The sequence below is a fragment of the Podarcis cretensis genome, assembly GCF_951804945.1.
Source record: "Podarcis cretensis genome assembly, chromosome: 17".
NCBI lineage: Eukaryota > Metazoa > Chordata > Lepidosauria > Squamata > Lacertidae > Podarcis > Podarcis cretensis.
The window spans coordinates 19,477,121-19,500,667 of record NC_137187.1 but is presented as its reverse complement, the minus strand read 5'-3'; the positions used below and the strand labels follow the sequence as shown (position 1 = coordinate 19,500,667).

The 23,547-nt window shown below is 41.7% G+C and overlaps 1 protein-coding gene across 16 annotated transcripts in view; it reads right to left on the bottom strand.

The window, feature by feature from the left end:
- MPDZ (multiple PDZ domain crumbs cell polarity complex component) overlaps positions 1-23,547 on the bottom strand; it is a 109,017-nt gene that overhangs the window by 32,436 nt on the left and 53,034 nt on the right. For 6 of the 16 annotated variants that reach the window (XM_079959048.1, XM_079959056.1, XM_079959061.1 and 3 more), the window contains 12 exons: positions 22,797-23,063; positions 21,824-21,947; positions 20,233-20,431; positions 18,023-18,064; positions 14,717-14,821; positions 12,230-12,322; positions 9,713-9,890; positions 8,033-8,143; positions 7,046-7,129; positions 4,169-4,270; positions 2,010-2,081; positions 187-349 (listed from right to left, as the gene is read on the bottom strand). In XM_079959048.1, the coding sequence (XP_079815174.1) occupies positions 187-349; positions 2,010-2,081; positions 4,169-4,270; positions 7,046-7,129; positions 8,033-8,143; positions 9,713-9,890; positions 12,230-12,322; positions 14,717-14,821; positions 18,023-18,064; positions 20,233-20,431; positions 21,824-21,947; positions 22,797-23,063 (1,540 nt within the window). The remainder of the gene's footprint in view (positions 1-186; positions 350-2,009; positions 2,082-4,168; positions 4,271-7,045; positions 7,130-8,032; positions 8,144-9,712; positions 9,891-12,229; positions 12,323-14,716; positions 14,822-18,022; positions 18,065-20,232; positions 20,432-21,823; positions 21,948-22,796; positions 23,064-23,547) is intronic. The other 10 variants (XM_079959057.1, XM_079959055.1, XM_079959049.1 and 7 more) reach the window with 7 other exon arrangements.

Below are 23,547 nucleotides of genomic sequence, written 5' to 3'. Positions count from 1 at the left end.
GAGCTTAATATGCTTGTCCATTATGCAAAAGACAGAATCTGAATTCATACAACAAAATGTACATAGCAAAAAATAATGTTGTTTCCACAAGTTATTCATGCAAGATAAAAAAAAAGGAAGATGACCTTCACTTAGTATATGAAGATGTAAACAATTGTGAAAGGTTCTCTCAAGAAGCAAACTTACTCCAGCTGTATCCGAACTCATCTTCCTTATCCAGCTCTTCCAGGTATTGGTTGCTGGAACGCTGCAAAACTTCACTGCTCATTCCTGGAGACAGTGAAGGAGGCGGCAGAAGCAGGTTACAAGACGAAGTCTTTTCTGGCTCTGAATCTGACTGGCTAGATGCCTGTGGAGAGTAAGGAAAATACAGTGGCTGGGAACGTGCAGACTGGCACTGGGCAAAGAAAATGCATGAAGTGATGACAAAGAAAGGGCTGGGCCTTTGAAGTTAAAATACTGTGCAATAATAGAACGGAAAGGCAATCACAGATGGAAAAAAAAACAGCATGGTAAATGAAGGTTCAAATGCACTTAAAGCAAAGCAGTTACTAAAAGCCAAATTCAGTGAAGGTTTATGTGCTGGGTGGCCTACATACCAAGGACTTACATAGACGTGAAAGTGTATTTCCAAAACAAAAACAGCATCATATAAGGAAGGAAGGGAGATAATTTTACTATTCCCAAAGAAAAGTGGCGAGATGTGTTGTTTTGAGGATTCACACAGAAAAGTGCCTTTGTTCAAATGGTGGGGAGGGGGAGAAGTGAAACTCACACAAAGCTTTAGCAATACTAGTTTGGATCCAAAGTTCCCATGTACAGAACTCTGCTCACTGTACATGCCTACTTCTGTGTCCCTGAAGCCCTCTTGAAACAAGGCACAGAGAGTTGGCGGACCTCTCCAGAACACAGCAGAAGTTGGTTTGGGAACCTGCATGAGAGATTGTGGGCATTGTCTCCTCCCCTCTCCTTTGGGAGCTTCCATTCGCCAAAGGGACACTCTGGAAACAACTCTGTGTGTGTGTGTGTGTGTGTGTGTGTGTGCATTTAACTTTATTTCAATACTTAGCGTGTGCATATATAATAACTATATGCACACAGCTTCAGATTTTGTGCGGCTGAATGTTTCCGAATACAACCGAAAACCAAGGCGTGACTTCCGATTGGCTGCAGGAGCTTCTTGCACTCAATCGGAAGCTGCGGAAGACGTTTGGCTTCCAAAAAATGTTCACAAACCAGAACACTCACTTCCAGGTTTGCGGCGTTCGGGAGCCAAAATGTTCGAGTCGCAAGATGTTCCAGAACCAAGGTACGACTGTAAAGAGTCTGGACATTGTTTAGTCTTTTTAAAGAAGCTATTGATCACCTAGAAGAGTTATTTGGCTTCCTAGCTGTAAGCTACATATCATCAACAATTTACACACACAACAACAACATCTTAGCCCTCTTGTATGCAGAGGTATGGGGCCTAACTGTGGCAAATGGTTTCACTAAGGTAACATAGGAAGATGCCCTATAAGAGTGAATGGGAGCAAAATGATTGGCTTCGGGGATCTGAACAGGGAGTTCTTAATAAGAACAACGGTGACCTTAATTACGAAGAGTTGGCTCTCCAGGTATTGCTGGAATTCCAGCAATGATACCTGACGGTCGACCAAGCTGCCTGGGGGCTGATGGGAATTGCAGCCTGACAACTTCTGAAGAACCACAGCCCCCCCCCCATCACTACTATAAAAGATGCAGAAATAAATACAAATGTGGCAACTCCCGAATCCTTCACCGTAGTATCCTGTGGGTTTCAGACAACGAATTTGGGAGACAGTAAATACAGAGAGAGCAGCATCACTCTGAAAGAAGCAGGTACACTTGGAAGAAGCACGTGGTCTTTTGAAATGATCAAGGGGGCAAAATGGGGGGTTGAGGACAGACAGCACACAAGGAGTGCAGTACATACACTGACTACAATAGTTAACTACAAATTAGGACAGTAACCGTGAATTAAAACAAACCTTAAATGGTGTAGGAGCAAAGGGGTTACATGGGGAGCAACTGGTGGTAAATCTAATTGGATTCTGCATATCCTATGGTAACAGAAAACATCAGGCTGTTTATTACAGTATCCTTGGAAGAATGCTACTTTTTTTACTGTACAAGTATTCTTACATAGGGAATGGGTTTTATATAAACTTTATTTTTTTTATCACATCAGAATGACTCTACATTTCTTAAAGGGCCTAACATGGCTTATCATTACCAGTCATAGGCCCTATCCAATATGTATTTGCACAGGCCTTGGAGCAAAAAAAAAATCCTTCTTGGGAGAAAATTGACAAAGACAGTTCTGCAACCTGAGAACAAACATTTATGCATCAATTCACTTTTGCATGCAGATGTACATGAAGTGAAATGCCATAACAGCCCCTCCAAAATCTGTTCAAGGGGAACCCCCAACTAGATTTTGAAGGTGGCTCAGGGGCTGCAGGAGGGAGGAGAGGAAAGGAAGTTTAAGTCCTGTTCTGTGAGCAAAAGTGGCTTCTACTCACAGAACAGCAGTACTGGAGAGAACAGCAGAGAACCCCTTGTCTTTTGTTTGTTTTGAGAATCTAAGCCATGGGTAGGCAAACTAAGGCCTGGGGGCCAGATCTGGCTCAATCACCTTCTAAATCTGGCCCGCAGACGGTCCAGGAATTAGTGTGTTTTTAAATGAGTAGAATGTGTCCTTTTATTTAGAATGCATCTCTGGGTTATTTGTGGGGCATAGGAAATTGTTCATTCCCCCCCCCTAAAAAAAAAAAATAGTCCGGCCCCCACAAGGTCTGAGGGACAGTGGACCAGCCCCCTGCCGAAAATGTTTGCTGACCTCTGAGCTAAGCTGTTAGCTTATTAAAAGAAAAGTAAGTTTACTTCTATTGCCCTTACCTATATCACCAAGTAGAGACAGAACGCTTGCATTTAAGCAGTTATGTGGCACCTTGGAGACACAGGAAGGTGCCTTATAGTGAGTGAAACCACTGGTGTCTAGCTCAGTATACTGACTGACAGCAGCTGCCCAGGATTTCAGAAGGTTTTCTTTTCCCTCAGCTCAGCCTAAGAAGCCAGAGACTAGGCAGAGGAACTTCTTGCATCTAAAGCACATGTTCCACCACTAAGCTTCACGACACCCCCCCCCCCATTTTCATGGCAACAAATAACAGATAGCATAAAGTATCTGGGATGGGAACCTAAGGTAGAATTGTAGAATTGTAGAGTTGGAAGGGACCACAATGATAATCTAGTCCAACTCCCTGCAAGACAGGAATACAGGAATATTTTGCCCAGCATGGGGCTTGAACCCACAATCCTGAGATTAAGAGTCTCATTCTCTATCAACTGAGGCATCAATGTTAGTTAGATCTGTAGCCTGAATTCCCTTGCAGACAGCAGTGGTCTGCTATTGACTTTGTCAGGATTGATCACAGAATTGTCCTGTGACTAGGTTCTGGCGGCGGCAATGCAACCAGTGATACAAGAATGCCTCTAGACACAATTTATTTACAGTCCACTCTGACACATGACTATGTCCCACTGATATCAGTACAGCTAGCTTCCAGGTAAGCGATTACAGAACTGCAACCTTAGCTATTTGTGCTCTGTATTCTCCACACCATTCCTTAATATTCCTAATTCACTGGGGGCAGGGTGGAGGGTGGGGGAGGAGAAGAGCCAAACTATTTCTGTTAATATTCTCAAAAAGATTTGGGAATGCGGTCATACTGCCAATCAATTTTGCCTCAACAGTATATACGTGTGTGTGTGTGTGTGTTTAAAATCCTAACCCACACCAATTCATGTAATATTTTACAATGAAGATTCATAGCTTTAGTGAGCAGTTTATCTGTTAAATACAAAGCATGACACAGTTGCAGCCTCTGGTCTTTCCCCAAGCAACAGTCTGTCTCTCTGTCTTACTATGATTGTGGACCAGCTGGTTCAACGGTCAAATGAAAGCTTTTTGGGTGAGTATGGTGGACATATCTCTGATAAGGAGAATGCTTTTCCTCCAGTAAGACACTGGCTTATTGATGTTTGTTAAAAAAATATCAAGTGAGGGAGAGGAGAAGGAGCAGAGAAAGAGAGGAACACATAAATTTTCACTGAGTCCATCGCAAACATCCATGCATCATCCAACCTTGTTAGTGTTGAACTGTAGAGGCTCAACAAAGGGGTTAGTGCTGCTGAAGGCAGGAGGCTTACTGAAAGGGTTGTACTGCAGGTAAGGCATAGGGAGGTTCTACGAGAAAAACAGAAAGGGGCTTGCTAACCAAAAGGCAAATACATTAGGGCACTTCCACACAAACATGACCATCCATTGGCCAACATCAAATCCAGGGGTCAGCAAACTAAAAATCCTGTGGGCCGGATCTGGCCCAATTGCCCTCTGGATCCGGCCCGCAAATGGTTCTGCAACCACCACTTGGATCGGCGCGATTGCCTTTTCCCCCCCAATTTTTTAGGGCACCATTTTTTGGGTGGTTTTTCCCCTCCTTCCCTCACCATGGTGGCGTCTCCTCCCTCCCTCCCTCTTCCTGGCTTCTCCCCACCCTGCGGAGGAAGGGGGCTGGGCTTTGATAGGAAGCCTCGCCACCCGCCTGCCAGCCTCTCCCCATGGGCTGGAGCTTGTTGCACCTGCTGGCGCCTTGTGCCTGGCACCCAAGAAAGCTGGCCCGAAAAGGAGAGGAACGGTCACCACCACCGGCTCCCAACCGCAGGCAGAGCAGCGGCAGAGGTAGGCAGGGGGAGGGGAGGGGCTGTGGGAGGCGGGGAGAGAGAAGCCCCCTCTGCAGTCCACAGCCACTAGGTCTGGGGGACGGTGAACTAGCACCCTCCCCAAAAAAGTTTGCTGACCCCTGATCAAATCCATGTGTGAAAATGGTGGTCATGGATCCAATACCACAGAGTGATTGCAAAGCATTTCAGACACAATGCGTTTCAATGACAATTCACACATTCCAGCTGAGAATCACTGATAAATAAGGATGTTGAGTGTTGCACCTGCATCCATGTTTGTACCACCTTTTATGCATGAGACCTCTCCATGGTTTTAAGCATCTCAAAAAGGAACAGGACTCCACCAAGATTGTTCCAAATATCCCTTCATTATCATTGCAAGTCCAAATTAGAAAAGCAGGTGCACACATCCATAATTTATATTAGTGCAGTGGGGGGGGGCGAGTTGCCTCTTAGCGCAACCACAGCACTAGCTGTGATCCAGCAAAGGTAGCTTGAAAACAATATAAACATATGCCTGGCGCAAAGCTGCCTGATGGATAAGGGATTAAGAAGAGGACCTCATGGTTACCGCCAAACCACAGTTTTCAGCCATAGCTGGAAGTAGGTTGGAAGCTGTGGTCTTACATAACCATGATTAGCACCGCTGTAGAGGTTGTCCTATGCAGGGTGAATAAAAATCAATGATTTTATATATATATAGGATTTTTTTTTATTTAAATCAGATTTTTTAAAATAAAATGCCTTTGAAGGAAAAACCTTTCTAAATATAGTTTTCTATTTAAGTTACATTATAGTCTAAAGGCTATTCATCAGGAAATAAGGATTTGTTTTAAGTTTTTCATGCGTGCTAAAACTCAGTGTAAGGTTTTGTGTGCTTTTTTATAAAAAAGATTAACCACATCAGTTAACAAACATGGATACATATTCTATAACGTTATTGTTTTAGTTAAATAAATTGTTTAAATTGTTGTGAAGGAAATGATTGTTTTTCTCCTTCCAATAAAGTACAGCAGAGAAGTTGTCCAAATATAAACAGTTATCAAACCTCACAATAATTTCATAATTATCTGTCTACATATTTTTAATAGTAAAACCAAATCAGTAATTTCTGATATACGTAACTGTAAAAACTGCTCTGAAAATATATTATTCCAAAAATAAAACCTTCATCTGGTTGTAAATATTAAGATTATACCAGCTAGAGTGAGTCTTTCTGTAAAAAAAAAAAAAAAGATTTAAATCAAGTCTTACTGACTAGTTTTAATCAAGTCTTACTGACTCTGTTTTAAATCAAATCTACCCTGGTCCTATGTCATCGTTAGCTCAGACACTGAACACAAGGGGAAATTTCCATGCAAGATGTGATGAAGAAGGAGTGCACAACACAAGGGCAACAGATAATGAAAGCTTCAAAGCCCATAGGGCATTCCCAATCTACCAAATCCTATGCCTGCTTATTTGGAAGTACGGTAAATTCCACTCAACTCAGTGGGACTTACTTTTAAATAAAAAAGGACAGGATCAGAATGCACAACTGTTGCCACTGTTGTTACAATTAACAAGGCGAAAATATTACACCAACAGACAATAAATTACCATATTTTTCCATGTACAACATGCCCCCATGTATAAGACACCCCCTATTTTTAGGGACTCCAATTTAAGAAATTCCCACCCTTCACTATCCGTGTATAAGAAGACCCGCAGTTTTTCACATAATTTTAAAGTAAAAAAACCTAGTCATACACGGAAAAGTATGGTATATACTTTAAATATTGATAAAAACATAGTGGTAAGCAGAATCTGAAAAGGCTTGTCAACACGACTCCCATCCTTTGCAAATAAGTTACCGGGGGGAAATGCACAACGGAATACTTAACTTATTAAACAAGCAAGTTAAGAGTTGTTTCAAAACAATATATATAACTGGCCACAGTAATCATTCATATCCCCTAGGTAACACTTAGCCATTTCCCACCCACAACATGCACTGGTGGAACGTGTTAAATTGCTGGATACTTTTTTTTCTTAACAAAGCTGTATTAAAAGGTAACTCTCATTATAGGACCCGGTTAGTTCTGTGGGTTACTGTCTGTGACCAAAGACTGGAAATCCCCTTATAGGATCTTGCTCTAAAAACACAACGGCGGTTTTCAAACAAAGAGCACAAACTAGAAGCGCTGCTTTTCTCCATGCCACAGCAAATGCACAAGCCTCAAATAGCGTCTTGCACACAATCACCAGTATTCTGCAAAGCTACTCCATGCGAATTTACCTGCGACGACTGGTGGTAAAATGGATTATTAGGTTTCTGCCTGTTGGGAGCAGAGGATGATACAGAGCTATAGAGAGATTCTGGCTGGGAAACAAAAAGTTTGTGAAACAGCTTGTAAATCAAGACATGCAGCTTACAGCGAATCTACAAGGAGGAAGTGTCGTTACAAACAATGCAAGCTACTATATTAAAACTATTTTGCAGGTGTTTGTGTCGCCCATGCAGCGCAAGTTACTGAAAGTGTGAAGTGAAGCAAAACGAAACAGGTCCCTCTGCATACTTGAACGGTGCATCTGCACAGGAAGTTTCCATCCCTCCTGGTTAATGCTTTACAAGCGTTGAAACGAAAAGGGGCATTTGGGTGCAAAGGGCGTTTGCAACTATTCTGCCCCATGCAGATTGTGCAGGCCATGCACAGCCCACAGCTGTCTCCAGCTGCCATGTTTGACGAGCATGTAATCAAGATGGGATATACACAGGTGCTCTGGGGCAGGAAGGTCTCAGTGCACTGAATGAGCAGTCTCATAATCTCAACAATTGCTTGGTGTGGAAGAGCTGTTAGAACAGTGTTCCTCAAACTTGGGCCTCCAGCTGCTTTTGAACTACAATCCCCATCATCCTCAACCACTGGTCCTGCTAGCTAGGGGTGGTGGAAGTTGTAGTAAAAAAAACAGCTGCAGATCCAAGTTTAGGAAACCCTGTTTTCAAACTTTTCCACAGTGCCTAACGAAATGTACATATATATTTTTGGTTGCCACCACTCGCTTTGATCCAGAAACCTGCACTGTCTTACAAATCCATTCTAAAGTAGGTTTTCAAGGATTGGTTTTTTGTTTAGTTTGCATGTGTGTGCTAATCACAACCACTATGAATCCTACCCTTAGCTTTGTGGAAATGTCCTCCCCAAAATAACACAGCCTTGGATGTTTAATTTCTCCCTGCATATTTTGGTTCTGCAAATCTTTCTTTCACAGTTCATATGCTTACCCTTGGTCTGTTTATAATGCTTTGTACCATAAAGACTACTGGATTGCCTGCTCTTCGTATGGCTTCCACAGCTTGTTCGTGGCTTGCATCTCTGAGGTTAATTCCATCCACCTGAAATCGTAAGGCCTAAGCTTAACACAATGGTACACGCAGCTAGAAAAATAATAACGCAGCAACTTCTAGAAAATGTATTTCACTTCTCTTTGTCATGGTGAAAACATAACAAGCAAACAAGCAAAAAACTAGGGGCAGTCTTTTCTGACATAAGGCCTTCAGGATAGTGCAGTGTTAAGGAGACCGAGCTGCAAATAAGGAGCCCGTAGTTCAAATCTTGTTCCAGTCATGAGCTTTAACCTTAAGCAAAGCGCTTTATCCAAGCCTGAGTACTGTCTTTCGCAATATGAGGGCAATAATCCTGACCTACCTTACAGGGCTGCTGCAAGGATATTGAGACAAATGTATGTGAATCATTGAGAAAACTCAGGACTCAGATACACTCATCAACTATATCATTATAACTGCATTAAAAACATGTGACACCAGATGGTGTTGTAGAGCTGTGATCTATCGCTAGTGGGGTTTTACACTAACAGCTTTTATAATGCATTTTTCTGCAACGCGTTTTTTTTTAATGTGTATAGATCCAGCCTCAAATTCAATGTATTATCAGTCCACAGCAGACAAACCACCTGTGTATGTCAATTTACATGTGTACTTACTTCTTTTTTTAAAAAAAGAGAGAAGTCTCAGGATAGGTTATAATTTGTAAGCAGCGAACAGAATTTCTAAAATGCTTCTGCAAATAAAAAATTGAAAATCGTATTTTCAAAGCAAGATTGTGTTTACATGCTTCATTGAATTCCTGCAAGGCTCAATTAACATGCGTATAAAGTACAACCTTCATTTTAAAGGGAGGGGGAAGGAAGGGAAAAGGTGAGACACTGCCATTTAGACTCCCTCAAGAGCTGCAAAATGCAGTCTTTCCAAGAAGGCTAAGACTTAGCACTTCCTGAAAGGGGGCTTCCACTTGTGCAGATGTCTAAGACAAGAATCCAAAGGCTGTTTTGGCACCTGAAGAAAATGAGGTTATAATATTAGTGTTAGTAAGTTAATTCGGGTTTTCGGTCACTATTGAAGCTGGAAGCCAAGGTACAGCATGCTAGTGGTTAGTTGCAATTTTAACATTAGAAGTCTCATGGGAAGAGCTCTCTTTACCACTTTAGTTTTTATGAGACGACTGAGAATTAAACCATCCACTATAAAGCATGGAGAGATGGGCAAACGTTAGAGTTTGTAAACTTCCAGAGGTGGAAACCATGGTGCTTGCAGGACACAAACCATGGGTACCAGAATGAAATACTTAATTCAAATGTACAGTAGTAATAGAAATCATTTCATAGAATCATAGTTGGAAGAGACCACCAGAGCCATCTAGCTCAACGCCCTGCAATGCAGGACTCTTTTGCTCAACGTGGGGACTCAGACTCATAACCCTGAGATTAAGAGTCACGTGCTCTACCAATTGAGCCCAACAGATCTAGTTCAGTCATGCCAGAAGCTGTTTACAACATGCATTCTACTTCTGGAAGTCAATCTTCTTAGAACAACCAGCAGTCCCATTAAATGTGTGTAAGGAGGTTGGGGGCTTTAACTGTGGGAAAGTGGAGGGTGATGTACTACCTCCACTATTCTATCTCCAGTTTTCAAGGTTCCGTTTTTGCCAGCAGGGCTGTCTTCAAGAATGTGTTTGATGAAGATTCCTCTCATCACTTCGCCGCTGCTCAGTCGGCTTCCCATTCCTCGTCCACCGACAATGCTGATTCCCAGTGACTTGCTGGGTTCTCTCCAGAGTTCAACCCTATAATTATAAATACGTTAAGAAATGCAGCGCATCTACATTACAGGTCTGCAACTTTTACAAATTGCATCTCAGCGTGCTTGAACTTAGGGCTGAAGAGACTCTTTGTCACTTTCGGTTGCTATTTAGGATTGTGCCATTTTGAGTCGAGGGGAGAATCTTTCATTAAACAGGAAAACAAATATGGGCAAAATCAGAAACTGTTCATTCAAGCGCTTCACAATGCAGTCACCTAGGAGAGAGCTGGGCTTTTGTTTCTTGTAACAACAGGGCTGAAATTAAATAGGCATGTCTCGCACAACCTTACTAAGATTTAAGTAACAAAAACAACAACTTCCACTGACAGTTTCTTTTTCTTTCTTTCTTTCTTTCTTTCTTTCTTTCTTTCTTTCTTAATTTTTTTATGTATCGGCCTTCATTAAAAGATCCCAGGGTGGTTCACAGAATAAATAGCAAGATAAAACGCAGTAAATAATTAAACCAAAACAATAAAACAGCTAAATAATAATAATAATAATAATAATAATAATAATAATAATAATTTATTTATACCCTGCCCATCTGGCTGGGTTTCCCCAGCCACTCTGGGCAGCTTCCAATAAAACACTAAAATACAATAACCTATTAAACATTAAAAGCTTCCCTAAACAGGGCTGCCTTCAGATGTCTTCTAAAAGTTTGGCAGTTATTTTTCTCTTTGACATCTGGTTGGAGGGCGTTCCACAGGGCGGGTGCCACTACCAAGAAGGCCCTCTGCCTGGTTCCCTGTAACTTGGCTTCTCACAGTGAGGGAACTGCCAGAAGGCCCTCGGCGCTGGACCTCAGTGTCCAGGTAGAATGATAGAGGCCTGGTTGAAGAGGAACATTTTTGCCTGGCGCCTAAAAATATATAATGAAGGCACCAGGCGAACCTCCTTGAGGGGAGCATTCCACATATGGGGAGCCACTACAGAGAAGGCCCACTCTCATGCTGCTACCCTCTGGACTTCACGTGGAGGAAGCACACAAAGAAAAGCATTGACAGCATGATATAGAATTGTGCTCACACAGTGGTTACTCCCAGGGGTGACAAACGGGTGCCTGATTGCAGCTTCCTTTTCCTCCTATTGTGTCAGTGATGGCAGGTGGTAACAGGGCCGGATTTAGGTTTGATGAGGCCCTAAGCTACTGAAGGTAACGGGGCCCTTCATATGTCTACTGTCCTTTGTCAACAACAAATTGTTGCTGATTTTTTATGTTTGAATATATGCTATATGGTAATTTATGGACCTATTAGGTCCATACACAACACAAAACACTGTTGCTGTATGTAGGTTTTTTTTTTTTTATCTTATATTTTGGAAATGTACATCCAGGTGTTTTTTTCCTTTAATTTTTTTGGGGGGCCCAAGAGAGTGGGATCCTAAGCTATCGCTTGTTTAGTGTATATGTAAATCTGACACTGCTAATATTACACAAGTTAAGAGCTCTGTGGAGGACTGTCAAAGACCAATCTAGGAATTCAAGAGGTCAGGCACAGATGTAATTCTGCCTGCCTGCCTGTGATGATGATCAGGCACACCTCTGCAGCTCCAGATCTCCTCCCACCTTGTCTAAGGATTTCTCCTTTGCTCCTTTCAATTTGTAGGAAGTCCTTTCAATTCCAAAGCTGAGGGCTGCATCCAGCAATGCCACTCCACTTACACAATAGACTTCTGCTTGTGCAATAAAACCTTTCCGTTCCTGTCCTCTTCCTTGCAGTCCCTGGAGCACTTTCAAAATCTGCTCCAGAAGGTTTGAGGACAGATTCTGGCAGTGAATGAGGAGATGAAAGGAATGGGGTGGGCGTGTCCCACTGCACAAGTGGTGTGTTGGAAACAAACCTAAGTATGGCGGTCATTCATACGTCATTATTACAGTTGGCACCAACTAGAATTCCCAACCATGATTAGAAGCACTCCCAGTTCTCCCGACTACAAATCAATAAACTGCACAAGAAATGAAACTATCCAAATTCCATGTCCACGTCTTCTTTGTTTGGCAATCACTTGTAGCCAAGTTAGATTGTCTTCCATGAACATGGTCTTAATAATGAGTCCATAAGTGACTGTGGAGGCTAATTCTGGATCCACACGTCTTTCCATAGGTGGGGCATAGGTTTCAAGGCAAGAGTTGATCACGGTGAAGATTTGGTAAACATGCCTTGTGAATTAACTAAGATATCAATTTATTATGATTTCCAGTTATCCAGGCATTCTGGCATTCTGGCTGTGCCCCCAAATCAATAAAATGTGAGAAAATGGACATTGAACCAGAATAAACTGCTAAGAGGGTTATCTGAGTAGCAGAAACACACATACCTCCTTGGTTGGTTCCAGTTACTGTAGCCTGCATTCTGAAGTTCACTTTCTTCTCCTTCACCTTCTTCCCGTTCTGGTAGTTCTGGAATTTCTCTGGTAATAAACAAGGGCATGTACGGCATGCTTTAGTAACCTACAAATGGCATCTCTCACCATAGCTGTCAAGTGTCCCTTATTTGAAGGGACAGTCCCTTATTGCAGTGCCATGTCCCGCTGCTGTCCCTTATTGATGGATGTCCCTTAAATCAGTGTTTCCCAACCTTGGGCCTCCAGCTGTTTTTGAACTACAATTCCCATCATCCCTGACCACTGGTCTTGCTAGCTAGGGATGATGGGAGTTGTAGTCCAAAAACAGCTGGAGGCCCAAGGTTGGGAAACACTGCCTTAAATGTCCCTTAAATGATGTCCCTTAAATTTTAAAGGAAGCAGCCTGCCGGCCAGGGAGAAGGGAGGCTCCAACTGTGTTGCTTGGCTGTGTTGCTTACCCAATAAGAAGTCTAAGAACGACTGGGGGGTGGAGCTTGCATGCCTTGTGTGTGGCTAGTTAATGCAAGCTGAGGGGGTTTTTTTGAATGCTGGACGCCATTTTGTTGCACATGCTGCTGCAAACTTCGCAGTGCAAAGCCAGGCCAGGGAGCCATCTTAAGTTGAGGCTGCATAGGCCTTGGGGTGCATGTGATTCAGATTCTATTCAGCTGAAACTCTGGTTACAAAGTTGGTTGGACAGTGTTCTCGAAGCTACCTTTCATGAGTTTGACCAGACTGCAGGTGATGCTGCAGGTCCCTTATTTTGGCTGCTGGTCCCTTATTTTCAAATCTGTAAGTTGACAGCTATGTCTCTCACCGTCCTGAAGTACTGAAGACAGAGGGTCATAACCAAAGTTAATTCTACTCAGCGTAGACCCATTGAAATTAATGAGTGTGACTAACTCTAGTCCATCCATTTCAATGGGTCTACTCAGAATATAACTTAACTGAATACAATCCAGGATTATAGCCTTGCTCCACATTTTTTAAAAAATCAAACAATCTAAAGCACTTTCCCCAGTCAATCAGACTAGAAATGGATACAATTTCCAGTTGCATTGTTTTTTGAACTCTTGGGGCTTTTGGGAGATAAAAAAAAATACAACCTTGCAAGCAAACTGAGAAAATAAAAATACAACAAAGACAATAACTAGGGCACAAGAATAGGAAGAAGGATAAGAAATGTATAGGAAATGGAGGTAATTCTATATTCTGTATATCAATCAAGATCCAAAAACTGCAGGTTGTATTTTATATCTACATATGGACTCCTCCCCCTCCTCACATCCCTGGTATTCCAGAATAGCACTCCATGACACACAACAGCCTTCCATTTTCCAATTACCAGTTGGACAATACGGTTCACAAAGTCACATTGACAATTTCATTCAAAACTGATATCCATTCATAGCTTATGCCAACCCAAATCCAAACTGTGAACATATTGCTAAATATCATTCTTGCAATTTCACAATTCCTCTGGAATAATCCTATTCTCATTTGTAGGAAAAGTCACTGGCAGGGGTTAAGAATGGGGGGCCGGGGGAAAGGAAGGCAGAATAATGACTAGTCAATTAACTGTTATTTTCTCTTCGGGAGGAAAACCATGATTTTTGTTGTTGTTTAGTCATTTAGTCGTGTCCGACTCTTCGTGACCCCATGAACCAGAACACGCCAGGCACTCCTGTCTTCCACTGCCTCCCGCAGTTTGGTCAGACTCATGCTGGTAGCTTCGAGAACACTGTCCAACCATCTCATCCTCTGTCGTCCCCTTCTCCTTGTGCCCTCAATCTTTCCCAGCATCAGGGTCTTTTCCAGGGAGTCTTCTCTTCTCATGAGGTGGCCACAGTATTGGAGCCTCAGCTTCAGGATCTGTCCTTCTAGTGAGTACTCAGGGCTGATTTCCTTCAGAATGGATAGGTTTGATCTTATTGCAGTCCATGGGACTCTCAAGAGTCTCCTCCAGCACCATAATTCAAAAGCATCAATTCTTCGGCGATCAGCCTTCTTTATGGCCCAGCTCTCACTTCCATACATCACTACTAGGAAAACCATAGCTTTAACAAACCATGATTTATTATGCTGTAAACGAGCTGGTCCCTTGTCCCATCATGCTCTGCCTTCGCTGTGACAGTCCTGGCTTTTATCAGGAACAGTTCCCTATGAAGCCCACACCAGTAACTCTGGTTTAGTACAAGCCAAAATATTTGCACAATGGTGAACAACTTTTCTGAAGCAAATCATTGGCTAGACTGAGTATTTCTTTGTCTGTGCTTTAAAAAAACCCACAACCACCATATTATCGTCTAGAGTAAACAGACGCCAGACATTTGCCTATCGTTTTTTAGTAAAAGGTTTTTGCTTCAGCAAGCATGGAGGTAGAATTTTCATGCTATTAGCATATGTATGTGTAAACAGAGGTAAAGGAGAGGATTATAGCAATATGGTGTAGTAGATTACCTGACAACATGCGAAGGAAAAACATCTAGTGGCATTCTTCCTTCTAGCTGCTGCCCTAAGCTGGCCTGGTACTCTTCAAACTGCTCTGCTGGCACATAGGTAATGCTGCAATATAAAACATAAAAATAAACCTAAAATGCTGCAGGTGTCTGAGGAATAGCTCAGTAACAAGCAGTCAAGATTTTAAGGCCTTCTCCATCCGCACTACTTGGTTCTTGAGCCAAAAGTCTCTCTTTGAATTAATGGGGTGTGCAACAATTCAAAACAAGAGCACGATACCAAGATCTAGGCCATGATTCAGAACCTTTCATCTTATTGGATGACCTAGAAATAACAATGAATGATACATGCTGGGCTCTAAAACTGGTGAAAATGCTAAAAGCATGACAGCTAAGATTCAGAGGTGTGGTGACATAAATACGTGGATCCAGTGTTTACTTTCAGGAGCTGCTTCTCTCTGGGTTGCCACCAATAATAGTTTTGTGTTGGAGAAAAGCACTTCCTCTCACAGTACTCACTAATTCTCCCTAAGTACTGCAGCCCACCCCAGTCTGCTAAAAAAGAAACTGCTCCTGAAGGTTGGAAGGTCCTCTGGAACAGCAGGGAATGAGCCACAGAGGGCTTTAACACATCTTTGTGTGTGCAGTGGTAGGAGTTTGAAAATTGTGTTGCCTTGCATGATTGGAAGCAGTTTCTACTAGTGAAAAACTGCCACTAGCTACACACGTCCCCTTTCATATCAACTGATATATCTTTCTTCTGGGTACTATTTTCCTCCCTCTGAGAGTAGGTGGCTTGCAACTCAAAGCAGGATAGTCTTAGCAATGGCACCGCAATTGTAGAGCAGTCTCTCCAAGAAGGTTCTGCACACACGACAGGAAGGATGAAAGCGGCTAATGCTGCTGAGGTTTTTTGTCATTTTAATGTTTGGAATATTCATAATTGGCTTGTTTTTGCTTTATTCCTTGTACCTCAACTTGGGTGCTTCACAAAGGCAATCATAAATATGGAAAAGTGATTTTAAAAAAAAAATGCTAAAACAAAAATTCCTTATGCCTCATTACTGTTCCCCACTGCCAATCAATATATCAACCGTATCAACTTGAGTGTGATGAAATTACCCCTGCCGTTTGCAGACATCCATTCTGGCTAAAATGCTGCCTTGTTGTTTCGAAGTTTATCCCTTTAAAGTGCTCATTTTAGAGAGAAATAAGTAGTAGTAGTCAGAAAGTCTGGAGAGATGGTGGTATTTATGGAGGTAACATGATTCTTTTAAACTGTTAAATGCAACAAAACACATGATTGTAACTAGGGGGGGGAGTGAATAAAGCTATGGTAACGTTAGAAATGAAAATGGTATCACATTGATAAATAAATCACATGGATAAATAAATAAAAAATCTAGCACTATAGAGAGAGATTCCAGAGCAGGGGAAACTTCATTCATACATTCAACAAAAAAATTCCAACAGATGTCACAAATTCAGATCTTTAGACTATATGGGAAATGAGAGTAGAATTGGGTAGTTGTACAACATTCTTTTTGGTTGAAAGACAATTTAGGAAGGAGGATATGATAAAAGGAGAGATGGCTCACAAGCCCATCCACTTTAGATTCCATAATTGGCAGGAAAGGCTGAAAAACTGAAGCTGGAACGGACTAAACTGACTACACATCAGCTCGGCACTCAGAAAGTAAGCAAAAATAAATAAATGAATGAATCATATCCTGCGCTAAATAAAGTCAGAGGACAGTGGTGTAAACGTGAGGCAGCATGCAATACTAAAAGAAATCAACTGCATGCTTGATTCTATAGCCACACAAAAAAGCCTTCTGTACATACTATGATAGGAAATATACCAAATAAAGAAATCTGTGATCACATTCAGGACAATTTACAATACAGTCAACAGGCTTGGCAACTAGAGTCTTTTGGTTACACAGTGGAGAGAGTAAAACATTAGTGTCACAGAAAATATGACAGTGAGATTAATCCAGATATCAGTACATCCATGATTGTATCAGTAACTAGCACCTTGGGAAAGAGTGTTCAGGTATCTTTACTAGTGTTGCGATACACAGTTGTATAGCAGCGCTGAAAAACCACAATATATAATCAGATTGAATGCACAAATGCAGTGAGAAGGAGCACAGTCCTGTGCTATAACAATTGCTGAAGTGTGCTTTGCAAAACCAAGCCATTACGACTGTAATCCTATATACACAATTACCTAGGAGTAAGTCCTACTGAATTCAAAGGGACTTAACTTCTGAATGCACATGAACTGAATTACGCTGCATATTGCATGTATCAAACCACTCTCTATGCCTATCAGAAGAGGAAAGACTCCGAGCAATGATTCTGTATTTCCCTGCCAATACATCATCACAAGGAGAGGAACAAGGATGCACTGGGAATCCCAGATGAAGCTGTGTCACAGACGACTAGAAAAGCATCATTGTTTTTCAGAAAGCAAAATCCTATACCTGAGTCCTGACTGGGCAAAGTGGAATGTAGGGTGCTGAAACTAAAAGCAGTACAGGCAAACCCCAATTTGCACAGAGGTTGCGTTCCGGGTCATTGCACGCTTGTGTGAAATCGTGTGCAATTCAAACACCCCGTTCCACCACTGCCCCACCCATTTCGCACCTTGAGTGACATCTTTTATGATGTTTCCATGTCACTTCCAGGTTCTGCCCTGTGCACGTGTATGCGATTGCACACATATCTGTCACACCAAAAACGGGGGTTGCCTGTACTAATGCAGCTATCCAGCGGTTGAAAAGAAGATAAATTACACTTAACCCCCCCAAAAAACTATGTGAGTAAATATATGCATGTTTAACTTTTTAAACACAGGATGAAACGTGTCTTCTGTTTTAGTCCAGAAAAATACTCTGCACCGTGCCACTGGTTAATACTTGTCAGTTGGCAGGCTGACTTGTCTAGTAAAGGAAAACTGTGAACAAACTCCCTCTCATAAATGGACCTCTCCCCTTTGAAGATGAATCCCCCCCCCCCGATATCTTAGTTTACTGTGCTATTTAAGAAGACAAAACAAAGTTATCTTTATTAAATACCTCCAAAAATGCCAGTATACTGTAATGTAATTGGGTAATGAATCAACTTGTCAATTCTAGTAACAGACTAATTGGATGAAGGCAGCCATGTAAGTCTGCGTACATAATGCTGTACCTATATCTGGATATATCCCAGCTACTTTGGGTGTTATGAAAGCATGAATGGTTTAACAGACAAGTTGCAACACAGAGCTATAATGAGCTTTTAAATCACCGATACTCACACATAAAAGGGGGCCTGATCATCAGCAGGTGTTGGAGAAGATCTAGAATGTGAAGCATACGACGCAGCATCTTTTTACAATGGTGTTAACAAATGTCAGTGACTTGTGCTGAATGCACGATGCGCACACACGCCATTAAAAGTGTGCACTCCTATTCTCTCTCCTCTTCTCCCCTTTCCACCTCCATTCTATCCACACCTCCCAACAGAAAGCATCTGCTCTTTATTGGGAGTGTATAGCGGTGATTATTAACAAGCATGAAAAATGGAACCGCAATCAATCTTTTATTTCCTTGATCAGAGATTCATCTCCACACGTTCGGTGAAGGCAGGTGAATTCTGAATCAGCTCGGTAATTATCTGGCAGATGTTACAAGCAGCTGTTACGACTGCTGCTAAAAAGCAAAGCCCTAGATATTATTACAGAAATTGTAAGGTGGAGTGAGAAGTGAGGCCACACATCTGCTTGTCTGCTTAGAAAAAAATGTACATGTTTGGATAGATATAGATTAGATAGATAGATAGATAGATAGATAGATTATAGATAGATAGATAGATAGATAGATAGATAGATAGATTATAGATAGATAGATAGATAGATAGATAGATGATAGATAGATAGATAGATAGATAGATAGCTGATAGATAAGACAGGCGTGCCCAGAGGAACTGAAATTTTGGTCTGCTTCTGATTGGATAGGATAGAAAGCTAAGGACCCTTATTAGGAAGCGAGTTGTGCTCACCTCAATGTGTAAAGAGGATTTTTTCTATTCATAAAGGGCCTACAACATGCATTCACCTTCCGCCATTGACTGGACTTAACCATTCAGGGGTCATTTACCTTTTACTATATACATGCAATTTAAGCAAATGACCAAGATACCACTAATAGGTCCAGGAAGTTACAGGTTACACCAGTTTGTTGTAAATGACCTGGGTTACCTGAAAGCATCTTGTGTCTGAACACCTGACATGCAGTAAAGATAATACACCTGTTGCTGTTGTCTTAAAAGAGTAAGCAGGCGGCAAACTATTTCAATTCAGTGTATTTTATTTCTAGGCTTTAGATTTTTGTTCCTCTTTCAAGTAACAAGCTACCCTGCCTCTAAGTCTACATGTGTGAAATACAAATGTAGAAACAAGATAAACTGCTTCCCTGATATTTGTCAAAGATGTACTGAGAGTTATACTTTAAAACATTATTCTTCTGTCTTAATGCCATGTGTCATAGTTTCTGTAATTAGCCACTTTTTCACTACTGAGATTTTTCTCAAAGAAAAGAATCTTTGGCAAACAGAGAGTAGACTTCCCTTATAAAAATTCCAACATTTTTCCTAGTTTATCATCCTGAGCAAAGGTCTTCAGTCGCAGGTGGTGCGCAATCCAAGTTTTCTCCCCATCAAAGAGCAAGGAGCTGAGAGGCTCTTCTTGCACCAAGCATGCACACAGCACAATATAACAGGGCACAGCTCTCTCCACTCAGAAAGACACTGCATAACTTGGGTCCCATGGGAACATGCTTGCATCTGCTAGAAGCTGGAGGAATCTGTGTGAAAAAGGAGTGGGGGGCTGGGACACTTGCTGCCTTGTGAGGGTGAAGGAAAACCAACAAGTGTACTAGTGAAAAAAGGAGCCCTTCTTGGCCATGTAAGGAAGGCAATCTGATGCTGATCTGATGCAATCTGATGCAAGAGAACATAAAATGTTTATGTCAAACCCACCTAACAGGTTGAATCTGAAGGGATCCCAGAGTGGGAGTAAAGAAAGAAATGTACCCCAGGGAGGACTGGCAGATTTAAATCAGACTTAAATCTTAAGGATGCTCATTAAAAACTGTAAACGGGTCAGAGCAGGCCGTGCTGAGAATCACAATCTTGAAATTTTCTTCCTGGACTCACACTGGCAATTTTGAGTTATTCTAGCCCAGGCACCCTCACACTCGGCCCTCCAGATGTTCTGGGACTACAACTCCCATCATCCCTAGCTAACAGGACCAGTGGTCAGGGATGATGGGAATTGTAGTCCCAAAACATCTGGAGGGCCGAGTTTGGGGGTGCCTGTTCTAGCCATTTAAATTCTGAATTCGGAACATAACTTCAAGGTAAGTGTGGAATATGATGTCCTTCAAGATTATTTTTAAAGTAAATAAATAAATAAATAAATAAATAAATACACCAGACATTGTTCTTGCACCAATTGACTCTACATACTTTATATCTGGTCCGACGAGGGAATGTCTCCGCAGCATAGCTCGTGCCTGTGCGTTGGTTAAATTAGTGGTAGGTTCCTCATTGACAGACAGAATGCAGTCCCCAACACCAATGCGCCCATCACGACTTATGGAGCCCCCATGGATAATGCTGCGGACTATCATTCCAGAACCATCTTTATTGGAACTTACTGTCATCCCTTAAAGGAGAAGTAGAAGAAAATAAAGAAGATAAATTTGCAGCCAATATTACAGGTAATATGGTAGCAAATTCCAGCCTATGAGAAGACCCAAAAAAGAGTCAACTTAAACCTTATACATAGGTGTTTTTGCCAATAGCAGATATGCATCCATAGAAGCAAACCACCACCTACAACCTCCCCACTCACCCACCCACTCAGAATAAAAAATAAAACCACATGTGAAATTTGATAATATTAGGATAAGGCCGTTTTTACAGAATCATTCTGAGCAAGATGCTGATATTTAAATTTATGCAAAGCTGCAAGCATGACCATGACTTCTGTTTCTTGACAGCTGTCTAGCACAAACTCCATTCTGAACATCACACTGATATATTGAGGAATGGCTATTTTTACAGTGTAATCCTATTCAGAATGAAGTCCCGTTGACTTAAATGGTCCAGCTTCCAGGAGTTATACACTATGCAAGGGCCTAAGAAGCTTCACTGGGGTTGTGTCCCAGTTGTGGAACACCCATCACCTCTCAGTTCGGCATCAGATCAAGACATAGTTATTTACTCAAGCATTTGGAAACTGTTAAGTGCTCAGCTTGAGATTTTTATAGATGTTGCTCTATAGTTTTATAACTGATGCTAATTGCAATCTGACCCACTCTTGCATCTGTTTAATGGCTTTGTGGTTTTAGAATGAGTTTTATTGTTTCCCACAGGGAAATCTTGTAATGAAGGGCAGGATATAAATATTTTAAATAAATGGGATTTGCTTCCAAGTAACAGTATATATAGGACTGCAGTCTCAATGTGCTGTTGTTCGTTCATCCTCTGAAGAAGATTAGACAGTCTTGTGAGGCTTTACTCAGTGTCATGGTTGCGACAACTCTTAGCTGAAGTATTCGCTAAAAGATGCAAGCAATAAATTCTATTAACTAATTCCAATAGCCCAGTGTCAAACGCTTTGGAAAGGTCTTGTTGGACCATGTTTCCCATAATTTCTCACAACTAGGAATGATGGGAGCTGAAAGCCAAAAATACCTTAAGGGCCATATGTTTCCCATCTCACTACTAATTACTAGAATTACGTAGGTCGGTTTGATATTATTGACTCACATTAAATCTCATGCCATATCGTGAGCAAAACAATAGAAGGAATTCCACCCAATTAGCAAAACAAAACAAGGCACCTGTGTTGAAATATCTTCCTACTCTCCTGGGAAAAACATATTCCTGGAGACAGCACCATGGACCTGAAAAGTTGCAGATTGCCTACACTGCAGCCACACTCTCAATGGGTTTGTCTGTTGTTGTTTTTCATACCATTACACAGTTCTATTTGGGGAGCAAGTAGGCAGAAATTACAACAACGGCAGAAAAGGTGATGCAGATACACTACCTAAACTTGAATTGCCTTTTGCAATAGTAATCGTCTTCTCAAACTTGTTTTTGTTTGTATTTAGGGTTGCAGAATACCTCCCAGCATGCGTTAAGCTGTTATTTTCCATCAAGAGTACGTGATCCTGATAAGAAGAAAAACAGTGTCAGTTTATAGAGACAAGTAACTGGAGAGCATTATTGGATTCCGTGTGATTTGCCAATTACAGATGGTTTCCAATCTGCTAGGCATTCACGTAATAAGAAAATGTGTAATTCCTAATTTGTTTACAGAACTCTTGTTTCCCTTCAAATTAATATGACTGCGCTAAAAGGATAAAAAAGAAGTAACACGGTGGTTTACTGCTAAAACATCAGCATTTGTGCAAGTTCCTTGGCAGCAAAGCAAGAAAATAAAGCAAACTATCTTCTTCAGTGCAAGCAGCAGCAGCAGCGTGCTGGAGAGGTAGGCAGGAGTATAAGCCTGATTTTATGCCAAAGTCTTCCTGCTCTGTCCAAGAACAAGCTCCTGCTGCGTGCTTGTGCTGCAAATCAGCCTGACCTAGAAGAACGAGAGAGAGAGAAATGCTTTGTATCCCTGCACCCTTTCACTTTGGAGCTCTCTGCAAACTTAGCCCTTACTTACTATCACTCAGAACTGTTTTACAGAACGGATGCTATGCTGACAGTAGTAGCACAACCCTTTGAAACAGGCCTAGGCCATAAATTGATCACCAACATAGCCATCTTTACAACAAAGCCAGCCACTTCAGTCGCCCTGAACAAGAGGAACCAGCACTGCCAGAAGGACACCTGGGAGATATACCATGTTGCAAGGGGAGCCTGTTATTCCACAATTCAACCAGGCTATCAAGGCTGGCAGAGTTATTAAGGGAGTTCGTAAGCACAGTAATATCCGGAAGGCTATCAGTTCCGTTTTGTGATCTCTGGAAATACTGGCATTACTGCACAAACATACGCAATGAAACACTTACTTTCCCAGTAGCATCAGGGTTCAATCTAGAAGTTAAATTTGCATTGTGTGAGGCTTCAGCTGTCCAAGTTCCTGTGCTTTCATGTTCAGCTTGTTTCTTAGGAGAATGTGTTACTGGATCTTTTCTTGTGCTCCCAGCAGACTGTTCCACACATACATCAGCAGAAGATCTGCTCTCTCCTCCCCTTTGCATTAGATCCATGGTGTACAGGTTTTGCTCCAGTAAATGGTAACCAACTGAGGCATTTGAACTTTCTTTGCAAACAGCCTATTATTTAAAAAAAAAAGTTTTTAATAGTTTATTTGACTTTTAGAGGTTTGGGTTTTTTTGAATAACAGCTTGGTATGTTATTATTTGAGAAGAGAAGAATCCCTGGAAAAGACCCTGATGTTGGGAAAGATTGAGGGCACAAGGAGAAGGGGACGACAGAGGACGAGATGGTTGGACAATGTTCTCGAAGCTACCAACATGAGTTTGACCAAACTGCGGGAGGCAGTGGAAGACAGGAGTGCCTGGCGTGCTCTGATCCATGGGGTCACGAAGAGTCGGACACGACTAAACAACTAAACAACAACAATGTTATTGTTCTGCCCATCTCTTGAAAGTGAATTCAGCAAAGAATAAATGCTTTTCCAATCACCAAGATAGAACTAAAACCTCTGCTCGTCTACTCAGAAGTTAAGTCTCACACAGTTCCGTGAGACCTACCCCCAAGTAAGTGTGCATAGAATTACAGCCCATCAGAGCAAAA